This window comes from Pteropus medius, unplaced genomic scaffold (genome assembly GCF_902729225.1).
Source record: "Pteropus medius unplaced genomic scaffold, Ma_sr-lr_union100, whole genome shotgun sequence".
In the NCBI taxonomy this organism is placed as follows: Eukaryota; Metazoa; Chordata; class Mammalia; order Chiroptera; family Pteropodidae; genus Pteropus; species Pteropus medius.
Window position 1 is genome coordinate 11,539,641 of NW_024351729.1, and position 27,580 is coordinate 11,567,220.

The window sequence follows — 27,580 nt, forward strand, 5'->3', positions numbered from 1 at the left end:
AGTCATGACAATACCTGGTCCACATGGTTATTGAGGGCATTAAGTGAGGCAGGTACAATGAGGTACAGTTAAATGAGGAAGGTGTGCATTGTAAACTCTATCATCTTTGATTGTGCTTCTCAAGCTTTAATATTTATACAGGTCACTTGGGGATCTTGTTAAAATGCAGTTTCTGATTCAGTAGGTCTGGGGTGGGACCTGAGAATCTATATTTCTAACAAACTCCCAGGGGATGCTGTTGCCCTGGTCCACAGACCACACTTTGGTCTAGTCTACAGTAGTCTTTCTCAAACTTCACTTTATACCAGAATCTCCTGGAGGGCTTGTTAAAACATGATTGCTGGACCCCACCCTCTAGTTTCTGCATCAGTAGTTCTTGAATGGGGCCCTATAATTTACATTTGTATCAGTTCCCAGGTGATGCTAATGCTGTTGATCTGAGAACTCCATACTTGGAGAACACTGATGTAGAAAACAGAAGATTGTTTTACTTGGAGAGAAAAGTTTGCTATGTTACAGAAAACAAGAATTATAGATGTAAAATGTAGATTCTGACTCTTAAATTTTAGTTTTGGCGCTTAAATGCATTTAGTATTATTAAAAAAAGTAATTGGCACCAATCTGTCCCTATGGCTTTGTATTTTCTAAGGCCTGCCACAGCTGCAGCAGTAATAAACTATTCCTGATCTGGGATCCCTGACAAGGATTTCTCTGAGAGCCAATGTGATTTTGGCTCTTGAACAGATGTCCTCTCTCTCACATGACGGAGCAAAAGGGAAGAAAATATTTTAGTAAGGTTCTCATTAGGCATTGTGAAAACTGGCCTATGTTTCGATAGCCTTTGCCATAATAAACAAGTATAGTAGGAAAATAGATTCTCTTACTGGACTTAATGGAAAGATTGGTACATTTGGAGGATGGGCATGGGTTATATGACTCTTCAAGGATTTACTCACAGCAAATCATTAAAAAAAGAGGGAGAAGTGGTCAAAACTATCTCTAATTAAAGCAAAAATTAGAAATATACAGTATCAAAATATACTGAACTGAATCATCCTATTTGCTTGTACTCTAGCTCTTCGGAGTAAAGAGAGATGTTGCTTGCATGTTCCAGAAGATTATCTTCCTAAATCAGCCTGGTACTATTAGGCCAAGCAACCCTTCTAGGTTAAAGGAGAAAGATAAAATGCCCATGGACAAAATCATGCTTCCTTATCCTGAAAATAGACCAATTGTCTATCTTTAACAGTTATTATCCCTTCTTCTATATAGGATAGAGTGCTATATTCTGGAAGTGAGTTCAGGAGTGGTTCTTGTCTCTAATATGTTTATAATCTCAAGAGAGATGAGAATTTGTGTAAATAATTATACTATAAGTAGAATAGAATAACTGATATATTAACCATACTACCAATGTGAACAGGGAATGCAGAGGAATCAATGATATATTTTGCTTGAGGAAGTTGGAGGAGGCTTAAGAAGGATATTGCATGTGGGTTGAGACTAAAAATTAAAAGCATTTCAGTAGACAAAGCCCTGTTAAGGGGTTTGTGGCTATATAGTTATTATACTGAACCTACAACTGAAGTTTCCATTTACTGCGCCTTGCAAACTTGTAAGGGTTATTTTCCCTCAAATCAGAAATGTATAATGCAGAAAAAATAGAATTGAAATTTACTAAAGGAAATGTGTGTTACATTTTTTTTATATGAAAGGTCAGTGGTTGCTTAGATATTTTTTAGATTTCTGTGCCCTGATTGCCCTGAGAGCCAATGAGATTTTGGTTGTTAACCAAATGACTGATTCTTCTGTTGGTCCCATCTGCATAACTCTAAAATAGAATTCAAAGCTGACTATAGCTTAAAAACTGATAAGTTCCTAAAGTACACTTCAATTTTGGAGGAAATAGCTGTGGATTATTTCTTTACATCTTGCAGAGCTTTATAGATTACTCATAGTAAAAACGTCAGGCAATTAAATACAAACTAATGGCCTGTGTAGATCTAAATTTAAACTTGATGGAAATGAAACTTGTGTTTTTGGCTCTCTGTGCCATCACACTCGCTTTGGGCCCACTGGACTATAATTTCCTTGGCTGTTCTATTTCCTCAACTGTGGCATTTTCTCCCTATCAGCAGTCTTAAGATATCATTTCCTTATGAGCAAAACTAGACCCTTCAGCCTATCCCTTTGAACATTCTCACCATTTTATTTTACTTTTCTGATACTTTGTCCTTCCATTGCACTCATACACCAAATTCTCAACCGTAGATCAATCTAACATCTGATTAGACATCTTTATTCTTTTACTTTAAACATGTTTCACTATGCTTAGGTACGTTTCTTGTAAGATACCTATAGCTGCATTTTGTTTCGTTTTTAATTCAGTCTGAGATTCCTATTTTAATTTGGGGGAGTTTAACTTGTTTATATGTATTGCGATTAGTGACTTTTTTGGGCATATTAATATCACCTTTTTTGAAGATTTTATGCTTTTTCTTTATTTCTCCACTTTTTTGGCCTAAGTTAATTTTCCTCTAGAAACATTTCTCCCCTACTTATTAAAAATTTATATCCTTTTCTCAAGCTTTAGTGGTTACTTTTACATTTTTAACAGATCTGCTTAACTCGTCTAATAGGTCTAACATTAATCAATATTTCTATCCTCCCTTAGAATGATATGGGCACTATAGAATGTTTCAATTCTGACAACCTTGTTTCATATTTCATGTTATTGGAGTCTAGAATTTTAATTCCCCTTTGTTTATAATTCCCTCAATTGGTCATTATTATTTTAATAAAATTTTAATTTTATATAAAATTTATATTATATATTATATATATGTAATTTAAATGTATGTAGAAAAATATACTAATCATAAGTATACAAATTGATATTTTTTCACAAAAGGAACAGAGTTTATATAACTACTACCCTGATGAAGAAATAGAACATTATTAGCACCCCAGTATTACCACTTCTGCCACTTTTCAGTCACTATCCCTCTTATAATAATCATTATTCTAACGTCTATCATTACTGATTAGTTTTGCCTGTTTAGGACTGTATATGGATTCTATGTTTGACTTCTTTCCCTCACTATTATTGTTGTAAAATTCAATCATGTCATTGTGTGTGGGAGTAGTTTGTCTCTATTGCTATAAAATATTCCATTACATGAATATGTATACCTTATTTATCCATTTTGTATTGATAAACATTTATTTGTCTTTAGTTTTTCTATTACAAATAGTCAGTTGTGAACATCTTGTATGTGTCTTTTGTATACATTTTGGGATACGTGTTTTTAATATATGCTTATGTATACCCATTTCTGTTGGGTACACCTAGGAGTGGAATTGCCGTGTCATAAGTTATATGATTTATACACTCATCAGTAGTGTATGAGATTTCTAGTTGCTCCACATTCTAACCAATACTTAGTGGTGTTAGTCTTTTTAGTATTAGCTATTCTAGAGTCTATGTAATGGTATCTCATGGATTTATTTTTCATTTTTATTTATTAGTTATTTGCCAATGACTAATAAGTTTGATCACCTTTTCTTACGCTTATTGGTCATTTAGATATCTGTTTTTGTGAAGTGCCTGTTAAAATTCTTCCTGTGGTTTGTACTTGTTGATTATGAGCTCATTTTTACATTAGATTGCTTTTTCCTGTGGAGTTCTGTGGCCCTTAGATTGTACTATAGAGGTTTTGCGGATATTCCACACTTGCTTTTCTGCTGGGACTCTGTGTTAGTTTTGGCTTGGGATTCCAGCTAGTGTGAATAGTAGAAATTTGGACCTCCTCACTAGAAGAGACACATGCTCAGTGTATCAGTTTCTCAGAAAGAGAGTTTTTTGGGCCTTCATCCAAAGATTGAGGCAGACAGCATATTTCCTTGCTGCTTCTTTGGGATAGTGTCCAGAGATTTTCTAGATTAGTGCTGTCCATTAGAACTTTCAGTGATGATTAAAGTATTTAATACCTATGCTTTCCAACATGGTAGTTAGTGGCCTTATGTAGTTATTAAGTACTTGAAATGTGTGACTGAGGAATTAAAATTTGAATTTTATTTAATTTTAATTCATTTAAATTTAAATAATCACATATGGGTAGTTGCTACCATACTAGATAGACTGATTTTAGACCAGTTTTCTTATATTGGAAAACCCATGAGGATCTTGGATATATGAAGTAGTCTAAGTTCCAACTCTTCTCCTTATGCAGGACCTAAACTGTGTCTCCTGTCCTTACACTCCTGATCCCATTTCCATTATTCAGGCTTCATACCCTTGGACCACTATAACTTTAATTGGAGTTGGTTTTACTTTCTTTCTCTGGTTAAGCTCAATCTTGAGTTTATATTGTTGCAACATTGTATTTGAATGTTCAAATGGAAGGAGGGATAAATATTAACTCAGTCTGCAGCTCCAGCTCTCATGTACTTCTCAAGCCACTTGCCATTTATTTATCTTCTGCTACCATCACCCTATGGAAACTTTCATCGCTGATAGCAGTTCCATAGTATTATATTTAATGACTTAATCCTAACCTAAATGACTTGCGGGAAGCTTTGACTTTGTTCACCACTGATTCTTTAAAGCAATTTTTTCCCTTGGCTTCTTACAAAGTACCACAGTTTTCTTTCTACCTATATTGATTCTCCCTCTCAGGCTCTTTTTAGGACTTCTCTTCTTATGCTCACTACCTTCCCATTATCAAGGGGAATCAGTCCCAGTCTTATTTCTTTTCCCACTCTATGTATCTTCTTATGGTGATTTTATTCAAATTTCTGGCTTCAATTAAGCTTATGAATCCCAAATTTATTGTCATTTTTGAAACATTAGCTGATGTCAGTATCTCAGTATTTCTTGCTCTCCATTGGTTTACCACCCATCCTTGCAAAAATAAAATAAAAAACCAAAATAGAAAGTAGCAGGTTTTTTAGGCTCACAAGACTCAGAAGAAGTGATAAGACTTCAGTGAGGAAACAGCTGCATGACACATCTAGGCAGACATGGCTTGGACCCTTAACCCAGTGTTCCCTGATTTGTTTCCAAAATATTGTTGAGGACTGCGAAATTGTGGGATACTGGCATGAGAAAGAATCTTAGAGATATTCTTTGGTCTGTTTTCTAGGCAAATAAGTGGCAGAGGTGATTCTAGAACTGGTCATCTAGTGATGCTCTACTTGCCATCATCTCAAGACCTAAGGAAGTAGTACTCCTCCCTTAAATTTGAGTCAGTTTAACTTAAGGAAACTAAGGGAAATCCTTGTTTCTTCATAGAATAATAACCAATAGAAAACCGCAGGAGATTTCAGTTATTTTAGTTGTTACAATTGCATATAAAGGTGTAATAACTTCTCAAATGTTGCAACTGAAACAGAAAAAAATATACTTTAAAAAATCCACATGATTTTTCTTTCAGTAATCATTTTAAGTGTGTGTGTGTGTGTGTGTGTGTGTGTGTGTGTGTGTATGTGTGTGTTTGATGAAAAAGACACAAGAGAAACTTCGAAACTTTTTTCTCTAATTATATGTCTACTTTTAGCTAATATTTATGAGGGCCAACATTATCTCTCTTCAGTAACTATATTTCTCTATTTCCTCAAAGAGTCATGTGAAAGACTGTTTATTCAGAAGAGATATTTCTACAGTGAAAAAAAAAACACTCATACTGAAATCAATTCAAGTCTCTTTCTGATATCTAGGCTGTATCTAGGACACATCTGGACATTTGAAACATCTAAATTTGACTTTTCCAGTTTTTAGCAGAACATTTAGTAAATAAAAGGACAAGAAACTTATATTAATCATGATTAATTTCAAGGTGACAGCATTTCAGTGGGGCCTGTATCCCTGTAGCATAGCTTTTACTTTGTCCTGCCTGAGATTCGCCCCACATTGGTGGATGAAGCTGATATTCAAAGGGTGTGGTTTTTGAGGTTGCCACATGGCTTTGCCATGACTTAAAATAACTCTTTTTGGCTGCCAGTAGACCTAAGAAAGCACTAAGCACAAGATTCGCTGACCTCAGAATTTGATGCCTTAGGACTAGCAGCTCTTTCAGGATACCTCGGTTTCTGTTTTTAAATATCTGGAACACTTCAAGCCTTAAACCAGGATCTTGATCCTCTCCTCCTCCTCCCTTTAGTAAAAACAGAGGGTAAGAATTAATTTTGGGTACAGAAAGTAAATGATGACCTTTCATGGTTCCCCTGAGAACACTAATCTTTACTTTCTAAAGAAAGTCTACCTTCTTCAGCCTAAATCCTTTGGACAGTATGTGAATAAGAAGTGTGGAAAAACCCCATGGGGAACTTATTCTGGGAGTCTACAAATAGGCCAATAGCTTTGGATATATTCCTCAGGTCCTATTCTCCACTGTGTGTAGATGCACAACATCCAACTTTCTTCCAGATATTCAGTGATAATGTCTTTAAAAATTAGAGAAACATTCATTTTGAAGGAAAAGGCGAAGAACATTATTTAGAGAGGTAAATTATTTTTTCTATTTATATAATGAAAAAAATGAGACAAATTGGTTTGAAAAGAGGAAAATAAATATATTGCAAACATTTATTGAGCGCCTTCTATGTGCCAGAGATAGCTCTATGCTCTAGAGATATAATAGTCAGTGGACTAGACAGACATGTTCTCTGGCCTCATGGACTTCCCATTCTAGTGGAAGGCACATGGCAGGAGACTTAACCCAGTGTGGACGTCAAGAGGCATCAGAGGAGATTTCTCTGAAGGAGCGATGTTTAAACTAAGAACTGAAAAGGGTTAGATGGACAAAGTCCCTAATTTAGTTTGGCTTCATTTTCAATGATCCCATTACAAAACCAAACAAAAATTCATTTCTAAATTTTTTATTTTTTTCTATCCTTCTATGGCTGCCTGTCAAAGAGAAAATTCTGATTTCAAGAGAAAGCAATTGAATTGCTACCTCTTTCTCTATCTCTTGCATAGACATTCATTATTTCTTATATCTCACTTTATTATGATTAATTGGTGTACATATCTGTCTCTCCCTCTAGCTTGTGAATCTCTTAAGGTCAGGGATTATATCTTAATAGTTTCTCTTCTGGCACAACATCTCTGTGATGAATAAATAACAAAATTAAGATGGATGAATATCAGAAATAGATGCTTTCAGAGCATCATTTTGTATTGAGAAAAGTTTTGTGTCAAAATATACTTTCTTTCATCCAATTTAGTCAATCCTTAATAAATTTATTGAGCATCTACTATGTGCAGGCCCTGTGTTGGTCATAGGGATATAATGGTGAGCAAAATAGATATGGCACTGGTTCATGTGGAGTATATAGTCTAATGGAGGAGGTCAGACTTTACGTAAATAATCACTTGAGTATCTAATTCCTGACTATCAAAAGAGATAATGTAGGTAAAAATATTAAAATAAAAGATTTTAGGTGAAAATGGCAGGAAAATTTAAAGTTTTATCAGATTTCTGGATGCCTATAAGGAATATAACTCATATTTTCTCCCTCTTTCTCCTCCTGCAATAATTAAGTTTTTACATTCAAGATGCATAATTTCTATAAGGAAAAGGAGACAAATTAACATTCATTCTGGATATTTTAGCTACTTGGCGTGGCTCAATTGCTAATGGCATAACCAATTTTTATTTTTTGGGGGGAAACACGAGTCTGAGATTCCCAAAGTTTTTTCCCAATGCTCTTGTTGTTTAGTGAGTCAGAACCCTATTTTTCATGGAAGTTTTGGAGTTCTAAAAATCTGCCGATATCTATAATTAGGGTTGTAAATTCTTGCATGTTAAGAAAATGAAATGACAGAGGTAGAAAATAAGAACATAAGTCATTCTCACTGCTCTTTAAAACATAAAATAAGAAGACTGCTCTTGGAAACTTATAATTACACACAATACATTTTTTTTTCTGGTTTCAGATCTAAGAAAATAACTTAAAATAACTTTTCAGTATTAGAAGGTGAACACTGAAGGAGCAAATGGACCTCTTTAATATAGTAGGACGACTTACTCTATTAAGTTGATGTTTAATAGTCTTCTTTGAAATTTGTGCATGTATGTTAGGAAAAAAACTCAACATTCCATTTTTCTCTTGTTTACCTTTCTTTCTTTCCTTCTTTTCTTTTCTTTTTTTTCCCCCTGAATGCTATCTTGTGAACCTCTGAGCTGTGCTACTAATATTAATGGTACATATTGCTGGCATAAATGTATGGCAGTGAGAGGGCACATGAAATGGTGTGATAATATTGTAGAATATTTTTCACAGGTACTGTATTTCTCAGATCAAAGAAACTGCTAATAATCTGAAAAGGAAAAGCTTATTTGCAACAGTTGCTTAATATTGTGTTATTCTTGATGAAAATATTAGCTTTAGTCTTAGTCTGGTATTTAATTCTTACCATTTTAATAAAAATATGGAAGCTGAATTGGTAAGAATAAACATAGCAGCTTAAGAAAGACAGAATTAAAGAAATGAAAAAATGAAAGTGTGGACCACTACTGACATCTTCACCACTAAAGAGTAGACCACTTTCCCAGATAATGTCTTCCCATGCTCCCCTTGTCAGCCACAGATAACAGTCAAAGAAGAAGTATAAGAAGCAGAGCGTTGAATGGTGGCTAGCAGGTGGCTAGCAGGGGAAAGGAAGTGGTTAAAAGAATAAAGTTGCAGTTCTGTAGGATGACTATGTCTAGAGATCTAATGTATAGCATGATGATTATAGTTGATAATACTATATCGAATACTAAAAATTTGCTCAGAGAGTCGATTTCAGGTGCTCTTATCATATATGCAAAAGATAACTATGGAAGGAGATAATATGTTAATTAGCTTAACTGTACTACTCATCATCGGGTTGTATATCTTAAATATTTTAATACATTTTAGATAAAAAAGAGTCATATATAGGATGCACGTAATATAACCTAAATCATGAAGTCTCAACAGGGTAAAATTGTCCCCATGGAGATGACAATTGGTGTGTGTGTGTGTGTGTAATATATTTTTTTCAATGTATAAAGCATAGATGTGCAGTATATAAACAGATATACAGTGTATCTGTGATATTAACATTTCATGGCGGTTGGGAGAGTGATGAGAAAAAATGTCTAAAAAGATTCCTTATTGGGAAGGTAATAATAAAAACAAAAGGCTGTAAAAGATTGCCTTTACTGGTTTCTTTGTGCAGCACAGAGGAGGTAATTTTTACTTTTGGGTGGAGCTACTTAATCTTAAAGAATTTGATATTTATGTTACAGCATCAGTTAGGAAATGAACATGATGAGATGAAGCCAAAACAGTAGCATGGCTAATAATTGGTGAAAGAGCCTGAGGCAAATTGACAGGCTTCTCAATAGCCTTACTATAAATCCAATAAACCTAGGCCCAAATTGACTCTATATTGTCAGTGAAGAAGCAGGAGGAGGTCACTCCTGTTTTGCTTCTTTACAGAGTCTCATTTATAGATTTTTATTCATGGAATCTATAGTTTTCATGTGTCATGTGCAATAGACGTTCTCTTAACTGACCCCCACTAATTTGCCAGATTAACAGAGGTTCTCCACGCTCTCTGTAATATATCCTGGCTGAGGCCCATGGCACTTTGAACACTCCAGGCTCATAGGGTACACTGTTGTACCCCACACTTCTCTTCTCCCCAGTCGAGTTATGTGCTTACTAAGACTCTGCTTGGTTTATTCCCAAATCTGTTAATACCACTTGCATTTGTTACTACACTTTGTAATATTTAGTAAAATAGCAGGTAAGCTGAATGTAAAAAGATTATCGTTTCTACAAAAATCAAGTTGAATGCTTCAGAAAGAATCAAAAAGGAGAGTCACAACTTCAAATCGAGAGCAAAGTGGTTGTGTGCTTGTCTCCAGCCATGTTTAAGTACAGGTATGGAAAAGGTAGAGCTTTGGATGTGGCCAGGTTTGAGGTTTTGCCAGAGGAGCTTGAAGGAGAAGGTCCAGGGAGTTAAAGGTATATGCAAATCAGCAAGTGCAGTGAAGGATATTGGACTTTAGGCTGAATAAGGAGAGAAATGAGACCATGAAGGGCATGAGAGAAATGATGGTAGGCTTGGTTGACTGGAGGGGGTTGAAGTAATAGGGAGAGTCATCTGAAATATCGGAGGTTGTAATTGGAGAGTAGAATGCTTGAAGAGAATATTTCAGAGTGCGGTTAATGGCAGGTAAAGACAAATAGGACGAGGTGGCTGAAGTGCTGTAGAGGACAAAACAATATGGGTGGATAAAAAGAATGTGAGAGGCCAGGTTACATTGGAAGGATATTGAAATCATCAAGAATTACTCCAGGAATAGGGTTGGAGGGAGAAGTGAAGTGGCTCAGAGAATGGAGTGACACACAATTCGGTAAATGGCAAGTCAGGAAGGGCCAAAGGTGCTCAGAGGACAGAGAATATTGTGAGCTGGCATGGCTGGGAAAAATGTGGAGGAATGGGATGACACTGGGGTGCTGTAGGCTGAAGAGTCAGGTTGGGATAGACAGAGAGGACGGGGGAAGGTGTTTCATGTTGTGGGTTATAGAATAAATAAAGGCCGAATGGCAGGAAGGAGTGCGGTGTTTCTTGTGTTTTGAGTTTATGATGTGTGGTGGCTTTGGATTGCGAAAGGTTTGGAATGCTGGACTGAGGATTTTTGTTTTTGTGCTCTGTACTTTTTCTGTAGAAAAGTAATTATTGTTTGGCTACTGTCTTTTAGAATTCTCTCTCACTAATCTTTACTGATGTTAACCTGTGAGCCAGAATTTATTCTTGCATTGAACTTCTAAGGCTATGAGAAACTGCCTATATTTGTAAACATAGGTAAACAGTCAAACACATTAAAATAAAACAGAGCAGATGGATATAGATTAGAAAATTAGAAAAACAAAATTTGAGTTTGCCCCCAACTTTACTTGGAGGTTACATTTTTAGAAGCTTGTGTCTGGTAAGCCTCAGAGTCTTTATCTTTGAACCCTGATCTTAGAGCTGTTTATCTTAGAATGTCAGCCCTTCGAATTTATGATTTTTTTTCCATAGTTTTAAAAGTAAACTAAGTTAATTCTGCCACTTCCACTTCCCTTTGACTTTCCATTCACTATTTTTGTAAAATGCAATAACAATTTACTGATTTGAGAAGAGATATTGAACTATCATGAGAACCAGTCTGAGCAGACTCTTCTATTTATTTAGCTAGAACGACTTGGAAAAAGCCAAGTTATCAGAAAGCTTCTAGATGAGGTGTAATCAGAATAAGGGTAAGTTTTTGGCTGAGACAAATGTTTAGTGTTATCAGGCTATGCATGCCCAATGTGTCCATCTCTAAAAAGGTCTCCTGTTACTCTTTATCACTTATTTTGGTCAGGGTCCTGGTGGGAAAGAGATGGCACACTCAAAGTTTTAGTCGAAGAGACTTTAACTAAAGGACATACAGGGTTAAGGGAATTAACGAAGATGACGAAGATGACGAAGATGACGATGATGAAGCACCTAGGGGACTAGCAATGTTGGGATGCTGTGACTGCTCCTAGCCTGAAGGGATAAGGAAAGTGATAAGGTGTAAGTGGTGTTAGAGAACCCAGCGTGAGCTGTTGTCATGGAAGGGGAGCATCCAACAGGAGCTGTGGCTATCAGCAGAGGAATGAAACCACCATCAGGAAGGGAGCAGACAGAATACATACTAGGTCTCTATCTTCTCATTCTACGGTCTTCTCCAATCAGTGGAACCCAGTTGGAACCCAGAAGGCAAGAGAGCCCAGATAATGTAACCAAAGAGTTCAACATATAGCAAGGAATATAGCAAGGAAGAGAAAAGTCAAGAATAAACCAGGAAAGGACAAAGGAGAATAGCCAGCACCTTAGTTTTTCAACTCTTCAATCCTTCAGAAATTAATCTACTTTCAGTTCCTTCCAAGAGTAGCACTTTATTAAAATGCTGCAAAATTAAAAATCTGAAATTTTCTTTTTAATTAAGCCACTCTTAGGGTTTGAGAGAGGGCTCAACAAATAGAACATACTGGGGAATAATCCAAAAAAATGGCAGATAGAAGCTAAAAATATCATGTTTATAATTGGTCAAGTTAGGTTTGGAGGAAACAGCTTTGTGGGAAGACCTATGAATCTACCAACTGAGCCCAGAAAATTGAATTTGTTTTGTGTTATTAGCACAATTCATCAGTCTTCTCCTCTTCATGGTCTCAGATGCCACCAAACCCTGTGGGGGAGAGCCCGTTCCCAAAGGAAAGTAGAGAGTGTGTGTTTTCTCTGGGCAATTTGCCTCACTCCCTTCTTTCAGAGGCAGATGGGGAGAACAGGGCAGGCCTACCAACAAAGGCAAAGCTGGAAGTGTGAAGTGCAGCATATGCCCTTCGAGGGCAGCTCATACCCAGCGGAAGATGGGTGAGGCTGGGCCACACGTGCCTCATTGTTCTTCCCAAACTTATCAGGCAGCGAGCTCTCTCCACTGCCATGGAGCAGACTGAATGAAGGCATTGGAAAGGATTGCCTTTTCTCCACTCCATTTTCTCATTCATTAGTTCATTCTATTTATATACTCTCAGGAGTTAGGCATTCTATTGATGCTGAGAATGCAAAGATGTATATGATGCCATTGATCTCTAGATGGTAACAATAAGAACAGTTAACAGTTACTGAGGAGGTACAGAGTGCAGAGGAAGGACTGACTAAACACACCTATGTGTGTGACATTTTTGTAACTTCCCTTGTCTATTGCCAGAAACTAACATACTGACATCTTTTGGGGGCTTGATTTATCATTACAGTACGTAGATTCAGATATAGAGCTCAATTCATGTTGCCCAGCTTCCCCTCCCAAGCATAACAGCACTTAAAATAATTCTTTAAGGTGGGATGTGTTTTTCATTCATTTCTCATGAAATATCCACAGCCACCATTGAGACAAATACTATTATTAACTTTATTTTAAAGCTGAAAAAATGGAGGCTCGGCAGGGTTAAGGGACTTGCTCAAAGTCACAGAAATTAGCAGCAGAGCTAGGATTCAAATCTAGGCAGTTTGGCTCCAGAGCTAGTATTCTTAACTCCATCCTATGTCATAGGCCAGTGGTGGAGACAGGCCTGTGAACAAATAATTACAGTGTAACGAATGAGGTAAGTGCTAATGGAGGGATGTACAGAATGCCGAAGAAGGAGTTACTAAACAGGCCTATATGTGTGACATTTGTGCAATTTCCCTTGTCTATTGCCAGAAATTAACATACTGAAGTCTTTGGGGGGCTTGATTTATTATTACTATACATGGTTTCAGATATAGAGCTCAATTCATGTTGCCCTGCTGCTCCTCCCAAGCATAACAGCACTTAAAATAATTCCTTCCTGTCATCTTGGACCCCCTCCAAGAACTCTGTTCTAGCTTTTGGACAAGGCAGAAACAGGAAGAGGATGTCCTAATGTTCCCTGACTAGAGACCTAAGTTGGAATTTAGAATAGTTTTGTGATTAAAATCACCATTAAGATTCTATTGCACGATATGTACATATATGTGTGTCACCTATAATATACATCAGCCAGGATACCTGTGCTACATAGAATCACTAAAATCAGCTGTGAGGTTGGTTAAATTTTTAAACTTTTATAGTTTCTAGGTCCTATGTCAAATGAAGATGATTTTCTTTTCATAGAGTGAAGTTTTCTCATCTCAAAGACTTTTTTGACTATGACTTTATCATAATTTAGTAGTAATATATCACAATTTCTGCTGATAACACAAAACAAATTCACACTTTTGTTTCATTCCTCTAGGTAGGAATTGTTTCAATTTGGCCCCATTTCTCACAGCTTTTCTTTCAGATATTGAACGTTCATAAATTTGGTTTTTATATCACTTGAAACTAGAGTAGGTATCATTAAGTTTATCTGACCAGATTGGATACTGTAAACAGGTGCTGTTTGCTGCTGCCAAGTGCTGGCCTATTCATGCCAGGATATTAAACACATCCTGTAGTTCGGTGTAAACACCAGGTGGGATTCTAATCCATTCCGCACAGAGCCCCTCATTCTTTCCTCCTTAATGAATGAAAACCTCTGGGAAGTCCCTGCTCAGGGATTCTCAACTCTTTTTGAAGTCAGCGAGTCCCACTTCAAAATGATTCAAGAAGAGGGCCAGATCAGTTACTCCCAAGTCCACCCTCCTCCATCCCCCTTCACAACCTATTTCTTGGAGTGACCTCAGGAACTCACAGAGAAGTTCCAAGTTAACATGTAGCCTTGTCTCGTACTAGGTTACTCTTTCAGGATATCAGGGTTGGAGAAATCCTCCTTTCTTTCTAAAGTTGAAACGACCTCGGAGCTTTGTGCCCCTGACTCATTACTACATTGTTTTCCTATTAGGGCTGTACAGAAGACAAAGTGAGACAAGGTGATTCTCACGACTTTGGGATAACCTCCAGGTCTCAAGGTTATCAAAGCAGTGAATACCTTTGGCCTACAGGATAACTGGTGACACTATTCAGAACCAACAAGAGTCATCATTAGGAGCGTTTTCCAGGAGGAGTTACAGCCCTGCTTACTGATTTGGCCAGAGGTCATCACATGAATGTACATGGGCACCGTAGCTCTATTTTCATGCCCTTTCATTCTTACCAGGGTATTGTACTGGCATATGTGGTCTGAGAAATGGAGTAGTTTTGGAGGAGAGCACAGTGCAATAGCTTTGCAGGAAAAGAGGTTGCGTCTTCTGATAACTTATCCATTGTCAAAGAAATCACTTGAAAATTGACAACCGTGGCAAACTACTGGCTATCTCCAAATATTGATTCTCATTTTTTCTATAGTAACAGAATCCCCAATATGTAACTGGAACAGCTCTGAAGCTCTGTTGGTCATGTAGCCAAGTTTTGGCCAGTGGGATAAGCAGAAGTGATGCTCTTTTAAGGTTGTGCCCTCAGAAGGAAGGACAAGTCCCACTCTTTCTACATCTTACATTCGGGTTGGATGGAATGTGAGCATGATCCATCCTGACCATGTGTGTCCAAGGATAACAGGGCTACACAATAGAAGGCACCTGGGTCTCTGAGCCTCGAGCTGCCATACCAGACTTGGACCATTTACCCCAGACTGTTACATGAGAGAGGAAAAACCATCTATTATGTTTAAACCACTGTTAGTTGGGATCTATGTCAAAGCAGTAAAGACTTAAGTCAGGGGCTTTGAATTTCAGTAGAATAGAGTCCATTTTAGTTGAGAACATTGCTTTCTTAATTCAAGTCATCTGTTTCAACAGGTAACATTACTTCTCTCAGAGCTCTGTAGCTTCCATTTAGGGTGCTGCCTTTTGAGGGCTACCCAGAAAAACAAAGGGCTCTGAAATTAGGTCCAGCTGGAAAAGGGAGTGGAGATCTAGACTTTTCACTTCAACTCAAAAGTCCTGCCCAGAACTGTCGTTTAGTCCAAATGTGGCCATACTTCTCTGGCACTCCTCATGACTGACGTCTGTAAGAGTAGGAGTGCTTTCTCAGATATGACTCCAGTGTTTGAACTTGTTGCTAGGACATCTATGGGATTTCCATATTCTATCCCAGAAAAGAAATGGAATTTTTCTTTGATGCCACATTCTTCTGTAGCCAGAAATACAAGGAAACCAGTGTGTGCTGTGGGGTTTTGGCAGAACTCTGAAGTGTGGCCTGGATCTGAGAACCCACAATCCAAGAATAAGGCACCATTTACACACAAAATTGTTGAATTTGGGTAGAAACTAGGTTCAGCTATGCTTGTGAAGCCACTGTCTTGCAGGGTCAAAAAGAGCTTATTTTTCAAGTAAATGTGTTTCACTGTTTACTGGAGACTCTACCAAAATAATTATTTCCTGTGTGGGTCACTGGGAGTGAGGTAATCCCAAGGAAAATGTTCCATTGTGCTTACTGGCCCGGGCTGTGCAGAGACTCCAGACTTTCCCTTAAAGCAACAGTAATCGTGGTGAACGGTGAAGTCTGGTTCATATGGAAGGGAGATTCATTTTCTAATCAGTAAATTCAGGATCTTGTGAGAGACTGCAAATGCGAAGGCACACATGCACGTACACATTAACATATCTGTGGATACCCTTATTATGTTGGTACCCACAGATATTTTTGAAAGAGACTGTGTATATGAGCCAAGATAATGCCTCCTGTTCTTTTTAATGTAAAAGCAGAAACTTACTTGTACAAGTTGTTAGTTTGCTTATCTGTCTTGAGCCACTTGAGGGCATGCTTCATTTGCCTTTGTCTCTCCAGTCCATACTAATGGGCCTATCACTGAGAACAACATTCACCAGTCCTCTTTGGATGTATGTAGGCTTGCAAAGGAAGTGAATTCCAGGGAGGAGACTACTACTCCAAAAATGATTTCCCTGGTACCATGTCACCAGGATGAAGGAGATTTCCAGAAAGAGTGCCTGGCCAACCAGGATTAGAGCATCCCTGAGGTGCCAGACTCCATGGTTCCAGAGATTAAACTCTGTACTTCTTACTTCCGTTCTCCCTGGAGTCAGCAAAGTAGGCACAGAGTTATCTACACCAGTTGTTAGGTAACGGCACAGCAAGTACAGTGAATTGTGGCAGCTGGATCAACAGGTGACAGACAATCAAATTAGGCTAAATAGGATACCACTTATGGTCTATAAAGCAGAGGAATGATATTTAATATACGCTATCTGATACTTATCTTGCCTTACCCTCCATTACTGTTCTGGCGTAGGAGCTTATCATATACCTTGCAGATGATAGAGCTATGTATTATAAAATGGAGTCTTCATTACTGATAATCCACTCACTCAAATTTTTATTGCGTGCTTACTATGTGCCAGGCATTGCATTGGTGCTGAAATACAGAAGTGAACAAGCCAGATATGGTCCCTGCCCTTAAGAAGTTTAGCCTCTAATGGAAGAGATGGACAAAAGCACAAACAAATGTGTAGAATAATTACAAATTGTGACCATTTAAGAAAAATAAACTGGATACTGAGGTAGAGAATGAAAGAAGTGCCTAATTTACATAAGATATCCAGAAAGGACTGTCAGGAGGAGTGAGCCTTGGGAAGGGTGAAGGGGAATAACATTCTAGACAGAGGAAAAAGCTCAAGTGAAGGACCTAATGCGTAAAAGAAATTGGTGTTTTAGAGGATAGAAAACAGTGCTCATGGGTCTGCTATTGAGCGAGTGATGGGGAGAGTGTGCCCTAACTGTCAGAAGCCCGCCAAGGATTTTTGGATCTACGGTCAAGGACAGAATATCAAATAGAGAATGTGGAGTGCTTGCAGAGTCGTCAAGGGGCTTGGCATTATTTTCCAGAGCAAGAGGTCTAAGCTTGAATGTGGTCCTTCTATTGTATGTTGAATCTCATCCTAGTGCTATATGTTCCACCTTGTTGAATAACAGAGAGCAGAATGGAATGTTGGAATTTATCTAAAAAGCAGAAGCAAAATAAGTGCAGGCAGAACTGTAGAGCTTGTGATTCTGGCCCAAGGATCAGGCCCAAGTGAGAAAACCATGGTTGGGGGTAGCCATCCATACCCAGTTGGTAATTGGAACTGGAGGCAAAAGAGAATACTGATATTGAGGTCTACAATGTTATTTGCACTTTTTGTTTCTGACCTTTCAGGATAGAAGGCATCTGGGAAGTGTCCTCTATGAGCGTCATTAAGATGCCGTCAGATTCTAGTAAAGGCTACAGGGCATGCCGTGCTTGGTGTGTGTGTACATGTGTCTACTTTCATAGAAGACATTTTTGCATTCTGACTGAGTAGAAAAAGAGAAGAAGCATTAAGTACTTGTCAATCCCACGTTTGTGCAGAAAACACATATAACACATGTATTGTTATCCGGCTTGTAGACCAATTCAGAGGCTGAATTTCTGAGAAATAAAGAGAGTGATAGATTTAGAGAGACAAGAGAGATCTGAGAGAACATGGGTACGAAGAGTGCCTTTCCACAAACCTTTTCTAAGGAGGAGATCTGGGATAAGAACCAACATAATTTTCTCGAAACTATTTTCCAGGGCCTGGAGAATGTCTGTCCATGCAGCCTGAGCCTTCTGCATTCCCTTGGGCTGTAGTCTCAGGTTCCCCAGAGGCCAGCATCTGTAAGCAGAAGGCAAATTGTTAGCTAGCCTGCCATCTCCCACTGATGGATGCTATTTTTAGGAGGTCTAATTTCTTGTCAGAGACTTAGCACCAACAGCAAACCCTGAGAAGTCAGCTTGATTTCCCAAGTCTGAGGTGATACCCAGGGATAAGAAATGCCTTCACGCCCCTCTGCTGAAATTAAAATGCTCCCATGGCATCCTGAAGGGAAAGAGAAGATGGGGAAAAAGATGTTTGTTCACGCCTCCAGAGATTTTTAGAAATCAGATTTAAAGCTGAAGAGGCCATTCACTCGCTCCCATCCTTCATTCTCCAGGACACACACTGAGTCATGGTTTCTGAAAATGCCTCTCCCATTGATTCACATAGTCTAGCGGAATTTGTTCCAAAGCAGTGGTTTAATGGCAAAGAGTAAGGAGTCAGATAATTTGTCAGCTTTCCCAAGATCACAGTCTCAGAGCTGGGAGAAGTGTGTTTCAGTCTTTTTCTGCTACTTGGTAGGTCTTCTCATCTATTAAATGGACCAATAAGAATGGCTCTTACACAGGGTTTTCATGAGATAATATGTGTGAATGGAAAAGTGCCTGGTCAACGTGCATTAATCTCTAACTGCTATAACTTCTGTTTTCCTACACAAATATGATAGTCGCAAAGAAGTTTTCTCCTTTTTAATTAAAGCTATTGTGTTAGCTTATATCTGGGTCAATTTTCTATCCTCTCTTTTCTTTCCCCTACAGACTTTGCTCGCTCTCTGATCTCTTTCTGTGATGTTTTCCTTGATAGAGCATGAAAACATACTCACCTGTCTCTCCCACCTTAAACAAACCCTCTCTTGACCTTACCTATTCCTCTGGCTCCTGCTGCCTCCTGTCCCCACTTTGGGACCTGACATCCTTCAGTGAGCCAGTGTTCTGCTCTGGATCTACTGGTAACTTAGTGGTGAAGACTCTGTCATTTTGGCATGTCCTCTGTTTTTCTAGCAATGCCTAATTCTAGAGTGCTTTATGTGGCCATACATTTTAGCCATATTCTCAGGTAGTACGCTATCACTGGTATTTGCACCTCTGTCAGCATGACTCCTTTGTCTTTCTTAGTCTCTCTTATTAGATTTAGAACTGAATTAACAAGAAAGGAGTAATCTGTTGGCCTCCTCAAACCCCAATTGTGGAAAAATGCCAAGATTTAAGGGGCAGGTGGGGAAAAGCAGCTGGTAATCTGATCCGTGTTCATGGCTTTTTTTATGATCTTGATCAGGGAGCCACAGCGGGCCATGCCTATCCTCCCCTTCGGCCTTCCCATGCTCCCATTGAACCGGTATGAGGGCTCAGTGATTCAGGCAGCTGATATCAATCAATAGGAGTTGATGTAAGAGATTAAACCTTTTTGAAAGCCTGGATCTAACATGCTGATGCTTCCTAAATCTGTAACAATAGCCCAGACCTGTGCACTGACCCATACTGAGAGGGTTCTTCATTGTCCTCAGTACAAAGAGTAAACTTCTTATTGTGGCCTGACTACCCGTGACTGCCTGTCACTTTCCTGGACTTTGCTCAGAGTTCTTTCTGCTCCGGTCACACTGAGCTCTTAGTTCTCTTAGGAACCTATGCACTTTTAGGCTTTCACGAATAGTATATACTTTGCTGGGAAAGAAAGTTTCATTCTTCCCCATTTCTGGTCTGGACAATTTTGCTTATCGTCCAAATCAAAGCGTCCTGCCCTGAAAACCTCTCCAGGCATTAGAAACTTCTTCCTCAATGTTTCTTCCAGATTTGAGTTCTCTGGGGACAAGTGGACTGCCTTAACCCCCTGGATCCTCAGGGTGTAGAACAAGGGTTCTCTATGGTGGGCATTGAAGGCAGGTTTATTGAATAAATGAATGCATTTTCAAGGTGACTATAGCTTTTTCTATTCTTGTTCTGCTTAGAAGCCCGCTGAACAATTTCAATTTTTCTAGAAGAGTCCTATGACAATTTGGCAGAGCAAAGCTTGGCAAATTTCACACAATGAACAACAACATGAGACATCAGCGTAGATTAGATTCCTGATGTAGATGAGATTTCCCTGTGTTTCAGTGACTATTCTGGCCTCTCAGTGTAGAAAACGATGAGTTAGTTATGCTTTAGTCATTCCAAATCTGAGTAGCCTACAATACAAAGGGAGCTAAATGCTGTGAGAGCAAGTTTAGTCTGGAATTTTCCTCAAGACCATGTATAAAAGATGTCGCATGCACTGTGGTGTTAATGGCTATTTCTGGATGGATTCTTAGACAAAGACCAGATTGCCTCAGGACATAGCATCCTTATTCTTGCTCCTTACCATTACTGTTAGGCTTCCTGTAACATCTGGTGCAGCTCCCCCCGGCCCCCAACTCAAGTTCCTTTCCCATCCTCCAATATTTATTGAAGAAGACTCAAAATCTTTCTTTAGTTTTATCACCTGTATTGCATAGGTTAGTAAAGATTTTTAGCATGTATACATGTATGTGTGTGTGTGAGTGGTGGGTATTAAGATGTGGAAGTACATGACTTAGAAAAAAAAGCACTACATTTTCCAGAACTTAAATGAAAATTTAAGGCTTAAAAACCTGGCTTTTAGCTTTGTACTATATCTGGCACAGAGCAAATGCTTAATAAATTTTAGCTATAATTATTATAATAATTATCAATATGATTATTAGCAGTAATAGGATACAGCACTTGAAAAGCAGGTTATTTTTCTATGAAAGCAAGTGCGAGGAATATGCTCTCCTGGTTTTACATTCTCCATAGGAAGTAGAAATTGTGTATATTAGCTGGAGTTCACCCAAGCTACTTTTGGGATGAGTAGGATCATGTGTTCAGAACAGAGGTCAACAGCTGTTATTCCTCTGTGGCATACTGGAGATGTGGACAGATGTATTCAGATCGACTTTCCTTATTCAGTGAGTGTGGGAACTGGTGGGGAGGGGTAGGGAGTAGGGAAGTACAGCAGTGGGGAGGATGAGAAGGTTCCCATGGGGGCCTAGTAACATGAGAGAGCATTTAAAGCAATGTTGAAGTTAACAGTTCTATTTCCTGAAGTTTCTGTGCTAAAAAACATATAAAGGGATGAGAGCCCTTAAAATTTTTCTGAAAGGAGAAAAACCAGGCATGACTGTTTTCCCAAGGCCAAGACAAGATTGTACTTCCTGAAGAGGTCAGAGGTTGACTCCTTACTATTCCACTGATTGCACAGTAGGGAATAGAAGAGGGTTGAGTAGGGTTCAATACAAGATGTGGAGTGAAATACATTCCTTACCTTGCCCTCCCAACCCCAGTCATATTTAATTAACATTCCTCTTTCTAGAAAATATCCCAGTGTCCCAGTGGCTTCAAAAAATTAACAATTCAGCCTGATACAGGGCCCTCGATACATTTGTGTAATGCCAGCAATAAGGCAGGCAGGTGGTCTCTATGAGACCAAAAGAACATGGCTCCATGAGACATTAGATTTTCAGAATAATAAGATTTGAGAATATCACAGTAGACTTTTCTGATAACAATATCTTTGGGTCCTAAGACCCAAAGTTTATACTGTTATAATGGTTTAGCCAAAATCTGCTTGGTAATTGTCTCTCTCAGTCTTTAATGATGACGATTGATGTTTTCAGTATCTGCCACTCCCCCTCTGCCTTTTTTCAGATTACCAAATGAATGAACGTGTTGTCTTGGAACTGTCTTAAAGCTCAGATCAACATTGCCTGGTTGCATGATAGCTCCTTGCTGACACTACACAAATTTCTAGTCCCGTCATCATTAATTCCTCTAGGATGATGTCAAAACTGTGCAAATATTGCTTCTTTCTCTTGACAGGGTCTGCACGAGTATAGTATCAGCAAGGAAGCAATGAGAGCTGTAGCCTTCTGACTGAAGACATTGCGAGTCACATATAGAATTCTTGATTAATTTTTATGAAGTTGGTGCTCAAGGTCAGATGTGCCTATCAAGAAGATACATTTCTCTTTAAAAACCTTATTCCTAACCACTGCACTATCAATTGCACATTCCAACTGTGGGTTGATTGTGATTATGTCTACTTCTCCCATTATGTTTAGAGTTCACTTTTTGGAATCAGACTAAATTGAGTTCAAATCCTTGTTTTGCTACTTACTGTGTGATTGTGAATAAATTACTTGACCTCTTTAATCTTCTTTTTCTTACCTATAAAATGGAGATATTATAGTACCAACCTCCTAGGGTTGTTGTGGAGATTAAACGAGATGATGAATGCATAATACTTAGCTCAATACCTACTAGCAGAAGCCTCCAGGAAATGTTAGCTACTGCTTTTATCACTTGGAGCCATAGGCCTGCCTCTGTAAGTAGTCAAAAGGCTTTTAGGTAATCATTTTAAGCTACTTTTCATCATATTTTTCATATAAACCTTCATGAAGTCTCCTAGATTGTTCCTGCAAATATATCTTTTTGTAATATTTGTTTACTCAGTAGGATTAGTCAATCAACATGGCAGTTACTTCTTGCTTTTTCATTACTTTTAGGCATAGCATAATTAAGGGGGCTTTAGTACTGCTGGTTTGTGATAATATGAATGATTTTCTTAACTTCATCTTTGTCTATTATTTGAGTAAGTTTTCACTACCAACCACTGGGATAATACCACACAGCTTGAAGAGAGAATCTCAGGCTTCATTATTTTTCCATGATCACCATGCGAGCATGAACCTCTGTATAGTACAGCTTTAGGGAATATTAGAAACTAAAATGAAAGTTTCTAGTTGGAATGTGGATCAGAGAAGATATCCTAGTAGGCTTGTCCTATATTAGAAATAGAAAAAGGGTGTCTCGTTATTGACTGACTTGACAACTATAATTCTTGTAGACTCTTCAGTGGCACTTTGTAGTTTATACTGGTTATGTTATTACCTAAAGATTGTGCATCATGGAAGAATTCTATGCTAAGTTCTAAAATAAGGTTCTGGTGGCGGTCATGCTATGGAGCACAATCAATTCATGTAAATATATCAAACATATGTTCAGTGATCCATTTTGGCCGATCCAACAAACATTTATTCCTTTTCACATTCTAGTCACACAGCCTCTAATAAGAAATCATGTTAGATACCTTGAAATAGAAAGGTAATGTATATTCTCTATCCAGAATTTACAATACTGAAGAAGCATGGCTGTAGGAAGGCAATATGGAGATGTGATTAGGGCATAGCAGTTGAAGTTAGAAAGATCTAGATTCTAATGCTGACTCCACCCCTTCCTGAGATTTCTTAACTCTCTTTCAGGGTCAGTTTTCTCATCTGTTAAATGGGGATAAAAATAGCATGTTCCTTACAGATTGTGTGAGTATTTAATGAGCTCAGGCATGTAAAGTGCTTGGTACATAAATGCTAGCTATTTTTATTATGAGAAATGCAGTAAAGTCTTAGTACTCTGTGCATTGATGGCTTTAAGATTTCTTATTTCTTTTTCTTTTCTACTTCTTTGTATATGTGAATGCCATTGAATTTCAAGAGCAAATGTGAAAGGACCCTAATGAAATGATTTGCTTCTTTAGTGTGATACATATTTTTAAAAAAAGATGGTGTGTTTCCTTTTTACTCTAAAGAATGAAAACCAAATATAGTTAGTCAAGTAATAAAATCAAATACACTTAATTATTGTTTTGTGGGTTTGTATAAATCAACTAACCTTTCTGGGCTTCAGCTTACTTCTCTGCAAAATAAAGGAGTTCGACCAGATAATTACACTGTTTCTTTTCAGCTAAATTTTATTTAATTAAGCACTACCATATATATAGTAATAACTAGATGTTTTACAGTCATCTATTATATGCTTGAAGACACTTGTTAATTTGCTCCTTAGCTTTTGTTGTCAATCACAGGAAAGTTCAGGGGGTCTTTGTTTCTACTGTGCATATTTTGAATCTTCATGATGAGTTTCAGAGCCTCTTGTTCTAGAAGGTGGTCTAGTGGCTCCAGAATAAGGATAACCTTTTAGAGAATGGCATCATGCCTTCTTTAAATTGTCCCTGGAAAGACATTAGGCCCTGGGTAAGATATAGGTCCCCCTAACTGGATATAGGGTATGAGCCAGGAATACTGGGTCAAATTCTAGAAATGAATTTACTCCAGGACTGGGGGCAGAATTTTATTATTTACCTTTAATTCAGAAGTGTAAGTTAATCATTTTCAAGGACAAATTCCTCCAAAAGGCAGAAAAATGTGTCAGTATGAGACAGTCACAAGGACTGTGTTTATGAGAGAATGGAAATGTGGACAAAGGGGTCTACCAGGAGAGGAAACACTTTTTATCTGTCATTTAGAAGAGGTAGAAAGAGGAACATGAAGACTTCTTCCACTTATAGCTAGGTCATCAAAGACATTCACTGTAGCATTTTAAAATAGTAAAAAATTGGTAACAATACTAGGGGATTCTTAAACGACCTATAGTATGATTATAAAATGGAGCATTATGCATCAATTACAAATGATGTTTATAATTAATATTATATGTCATGGGAAAACATTCAAGATATACCTTTTGACCCAGCAATTGCACTTCTGGGTATTTATCCAAAGAAAACCAAAACAATAATTTGTAAAGATCTATGCACTCCAATATTCATGGCATCACAATTTACAATAGCCAAGATACGGAAGCAACTTAAATGCCTATCAACAGATGATCGGATAAAGAAATTATGGTTCATATATACAATGGAATATTATTCGGCCATTAAAAAAATGAAATCCTACCATTTGCAATGACATGGATGGACCTAGAGGTTATTATGCTGAATGAATAAGTCAGACAGAGAAAGATAAATACCATATGATTTTATTTATTTACGGTATCTAAGGAACAAAAGGAAACACACTCACTAATATAGCGAACAACTGGGGAGGGGTTGGGGAGGCGAAGGGTTAAAGAAGTATAAATTAGTAGTTGATAGTTGGTCATGGGCATGGGGAGCACAGCATAGGGAATGATGGCTAAGTGGAGGGCCAGGGGAGGAAGGGAGTATTTGGGGGGATTTTTTTATGAGCAATATAGATGTCTAACTAATGTACTATATACCTGAAACTAATTTAAATAAATAAATTTATTTAAAAAATTATGAAAGGCAAAATAATTGTAACTGTATGGTGAAGGATAGTAACTAGACTCGAGGTGATCATTTTGTAATATATACAAATATCAAATCATTATGCTGCATATCTAAAATTAATACAGTGTTATATGTCAGTTATATCTCAATTTAAATAAAAACATACAAAAGGAAAAAAAAAAGTAAAAATCTTAATAGAAAAACACATGGAAGGCAATGGACCAGAATATTAAAAGTGTTTATATCAGGGTGGTAAGATTATGGGAGAGTTTTGTTTTAATGATTATTTTAACATTTAAAAAGGTAAATGTATCTTTTAAAAAATTTTCTGTATGAAATATGTCTTACTTTTATATTCAGAATTAAACCACTACAAATTATATTTTTTTAAAAAACTTATATACACAAAGCCCAAACTAGGGTAATCATATAAAGCTTAGATTTTCAAGAAAGCAGAAAAAAAATTACTGGAAAAATTTTGAGAAAGCCGTCAAGTACAATATCCTTACCCAGGTGCCAGAAGAGGAGAGTGGGGTAGGCCCCATCAGTGGAATGACGCTAAATGCAGAAGAGCTGGCCGGCGGGGAGGGCTGCAGAGGCTTGCTGACTACCTTGGGGAAACTGCTCTGGAGTCTCCCTCCCTGACTATCAGCCTATCACCTAACCGCGAATGATTTCTTGAGGGACACAGAAAGCATAATATACCAACGGGCTTTTGGTCACCTTACTGTCTCCTTAAGGACACGTGATGTTGTTATTTTCCCTTTGGTTAGGGAAATTCCTCTCTTCGGTGGGTTTGGTGCTTGTAGATCAGCTGGGTTTCTCAAACTTTCTCAAAGTGAGTTGAAGGAGGGTGTGCTAAATATTCCGTAGGACTATCTATGTCCAGCACAAAAGTTCAATTCCTAATATTCATGACTCCTTCTACACCGACAATATAATTCTTATTGGTGTCTATCTCCATCCTATGAAAATCTCTCCTCCGTGGGAGGCTTTATTCCTCCTGCAGAACATCTTGTTTGTATACCTTTAAGTTCCTGCTGGATTCCAAGCACCCATTTTTCACAGCTCTGATATCCATCCACGGAGAATAATTTTCATGATCCCATCATAGAGTGACTGATATTCTTTGTCACTGACAAGAAAAGGCTGCCTTTAAAAGAAAAGTCTAAAGTCATCAAAAACAATGTAATATCCTGTGTGAAATGTTACAGTCACGATGCCTTGTGGTTTGAGTAACTTGTGGTTGACTAACCCTCGAATTGGAGGTGGCCGTGGATGACAGTGACTCTCTGGCCTCAATAGGTGCATCTTCAGCCTACCTCACACTTTGGGCTCCTCAGGGAGGAGGGGCTGCAGCCCTAGCCCACCGTTGGCACAATGATCCTCAGGCTGCTCCTGGCTCTCAACTTTTTCCCCTCAATTCAAGTAACAGGTAAACAATTTTGATTTCTTTCCTCTAAGTTTTGCTTTTGAGGTCTTCAATTAGCTTTGTTCATTTTAAATTTCAAACAACTTATGAAATTTGGATATTCGAAGTATAGTTTTGTTATAAAATGGCAACCTGTTATTTGGAAGCTCACTGACTCTCAGACTACAGTAAGTATAATATTTTAATGAATAGTTTTTGTAATTAAATAAAATTTATGTAGCTATTAGTTGATAGTGTGATAGTGCCTCAACAATTTTTAGACTATATATATATTAATTTAAGAAAACTACTATAAGCAGATTGATTCTGAAATCTCTAGACTGAGACTCCCTGGGTTTGTATCACAGATCCATTTTTTACTAGCTTGGCTTAGGCTAGTGTTTAAATTCTTTAAGCCTCAGTTTCCTTCTATGTAAGATGGGGATGATAATAACCTCATCTCAAGGTCATAGTGAAGATAAAATGAAATAACTTATGTGAAATCCTAGTGCAGTCAGTGCTTTGCTAGCAAGCTAAGCATTATTTGTAATTACTATGTCTACTGGAATTGAATGAATGCCAAAATGAATTCTGGAGTCATCATAAATACTGGTACAATACAAATGCTAGTAAATTAGTTTTCTTTTATAATTGGCTGAAATTCATTTTCTTAGATTAAAATCTTTTAAGTTCCCAATGATGATGATGAGGATGGCATACGTAACACTATTTAGAACCCCCATTTCAGATAAAGAGATGGAGGAGTAGGAATGCTAACTTGCCCAAGGATAGACAGGTGCTAGTTGTTCGAACCAGGGTTTGATGATAGAGCCTATGCTTTTGACTGTTATACTATCCTACTTAACATGATGCAGTTTATAATTTCATAGCTCCGGATACAACCAGGTTTAAATCGTCTTCAGAAAATCACAATTCCAAACAAAGAACTT

At 37.8% G+C, this 27,580-nt stretch overlaps 1 protein-coding gene across 8 annotated transcripts in view; it reads left to right on the forward strand.

The window, feature by feature from the left end:
• The window catches only part of CD28 (CD28 molecule), a 62,731-nt gene that overhangs the window by 7,924 nt on the left and 27,227 nt on the right, over positions 1–27,580 (forward strand). Inside the window, exons 4-5 of one of the 8 annotated variants that reach the window (XM_039844508.1) lie at positions 21,952–22,067; positions 26,525–26,654. The exons of 4 other annotated variants lie outside the window; for them this stretch is intronic. In XM_039844508.1, coding sequence (XP_039700442.1) covers positions 26,600–26,654 — 55 coding nt within the window. In that variant the 5' untranslated portion in view covers positions 21,952–22,067; positions 26,525–26,599. 3 more of the 8 variants (XM_039844509.1, XM_039844510.1, XM_039844516.1) reach the window with 3 other exon arrangements.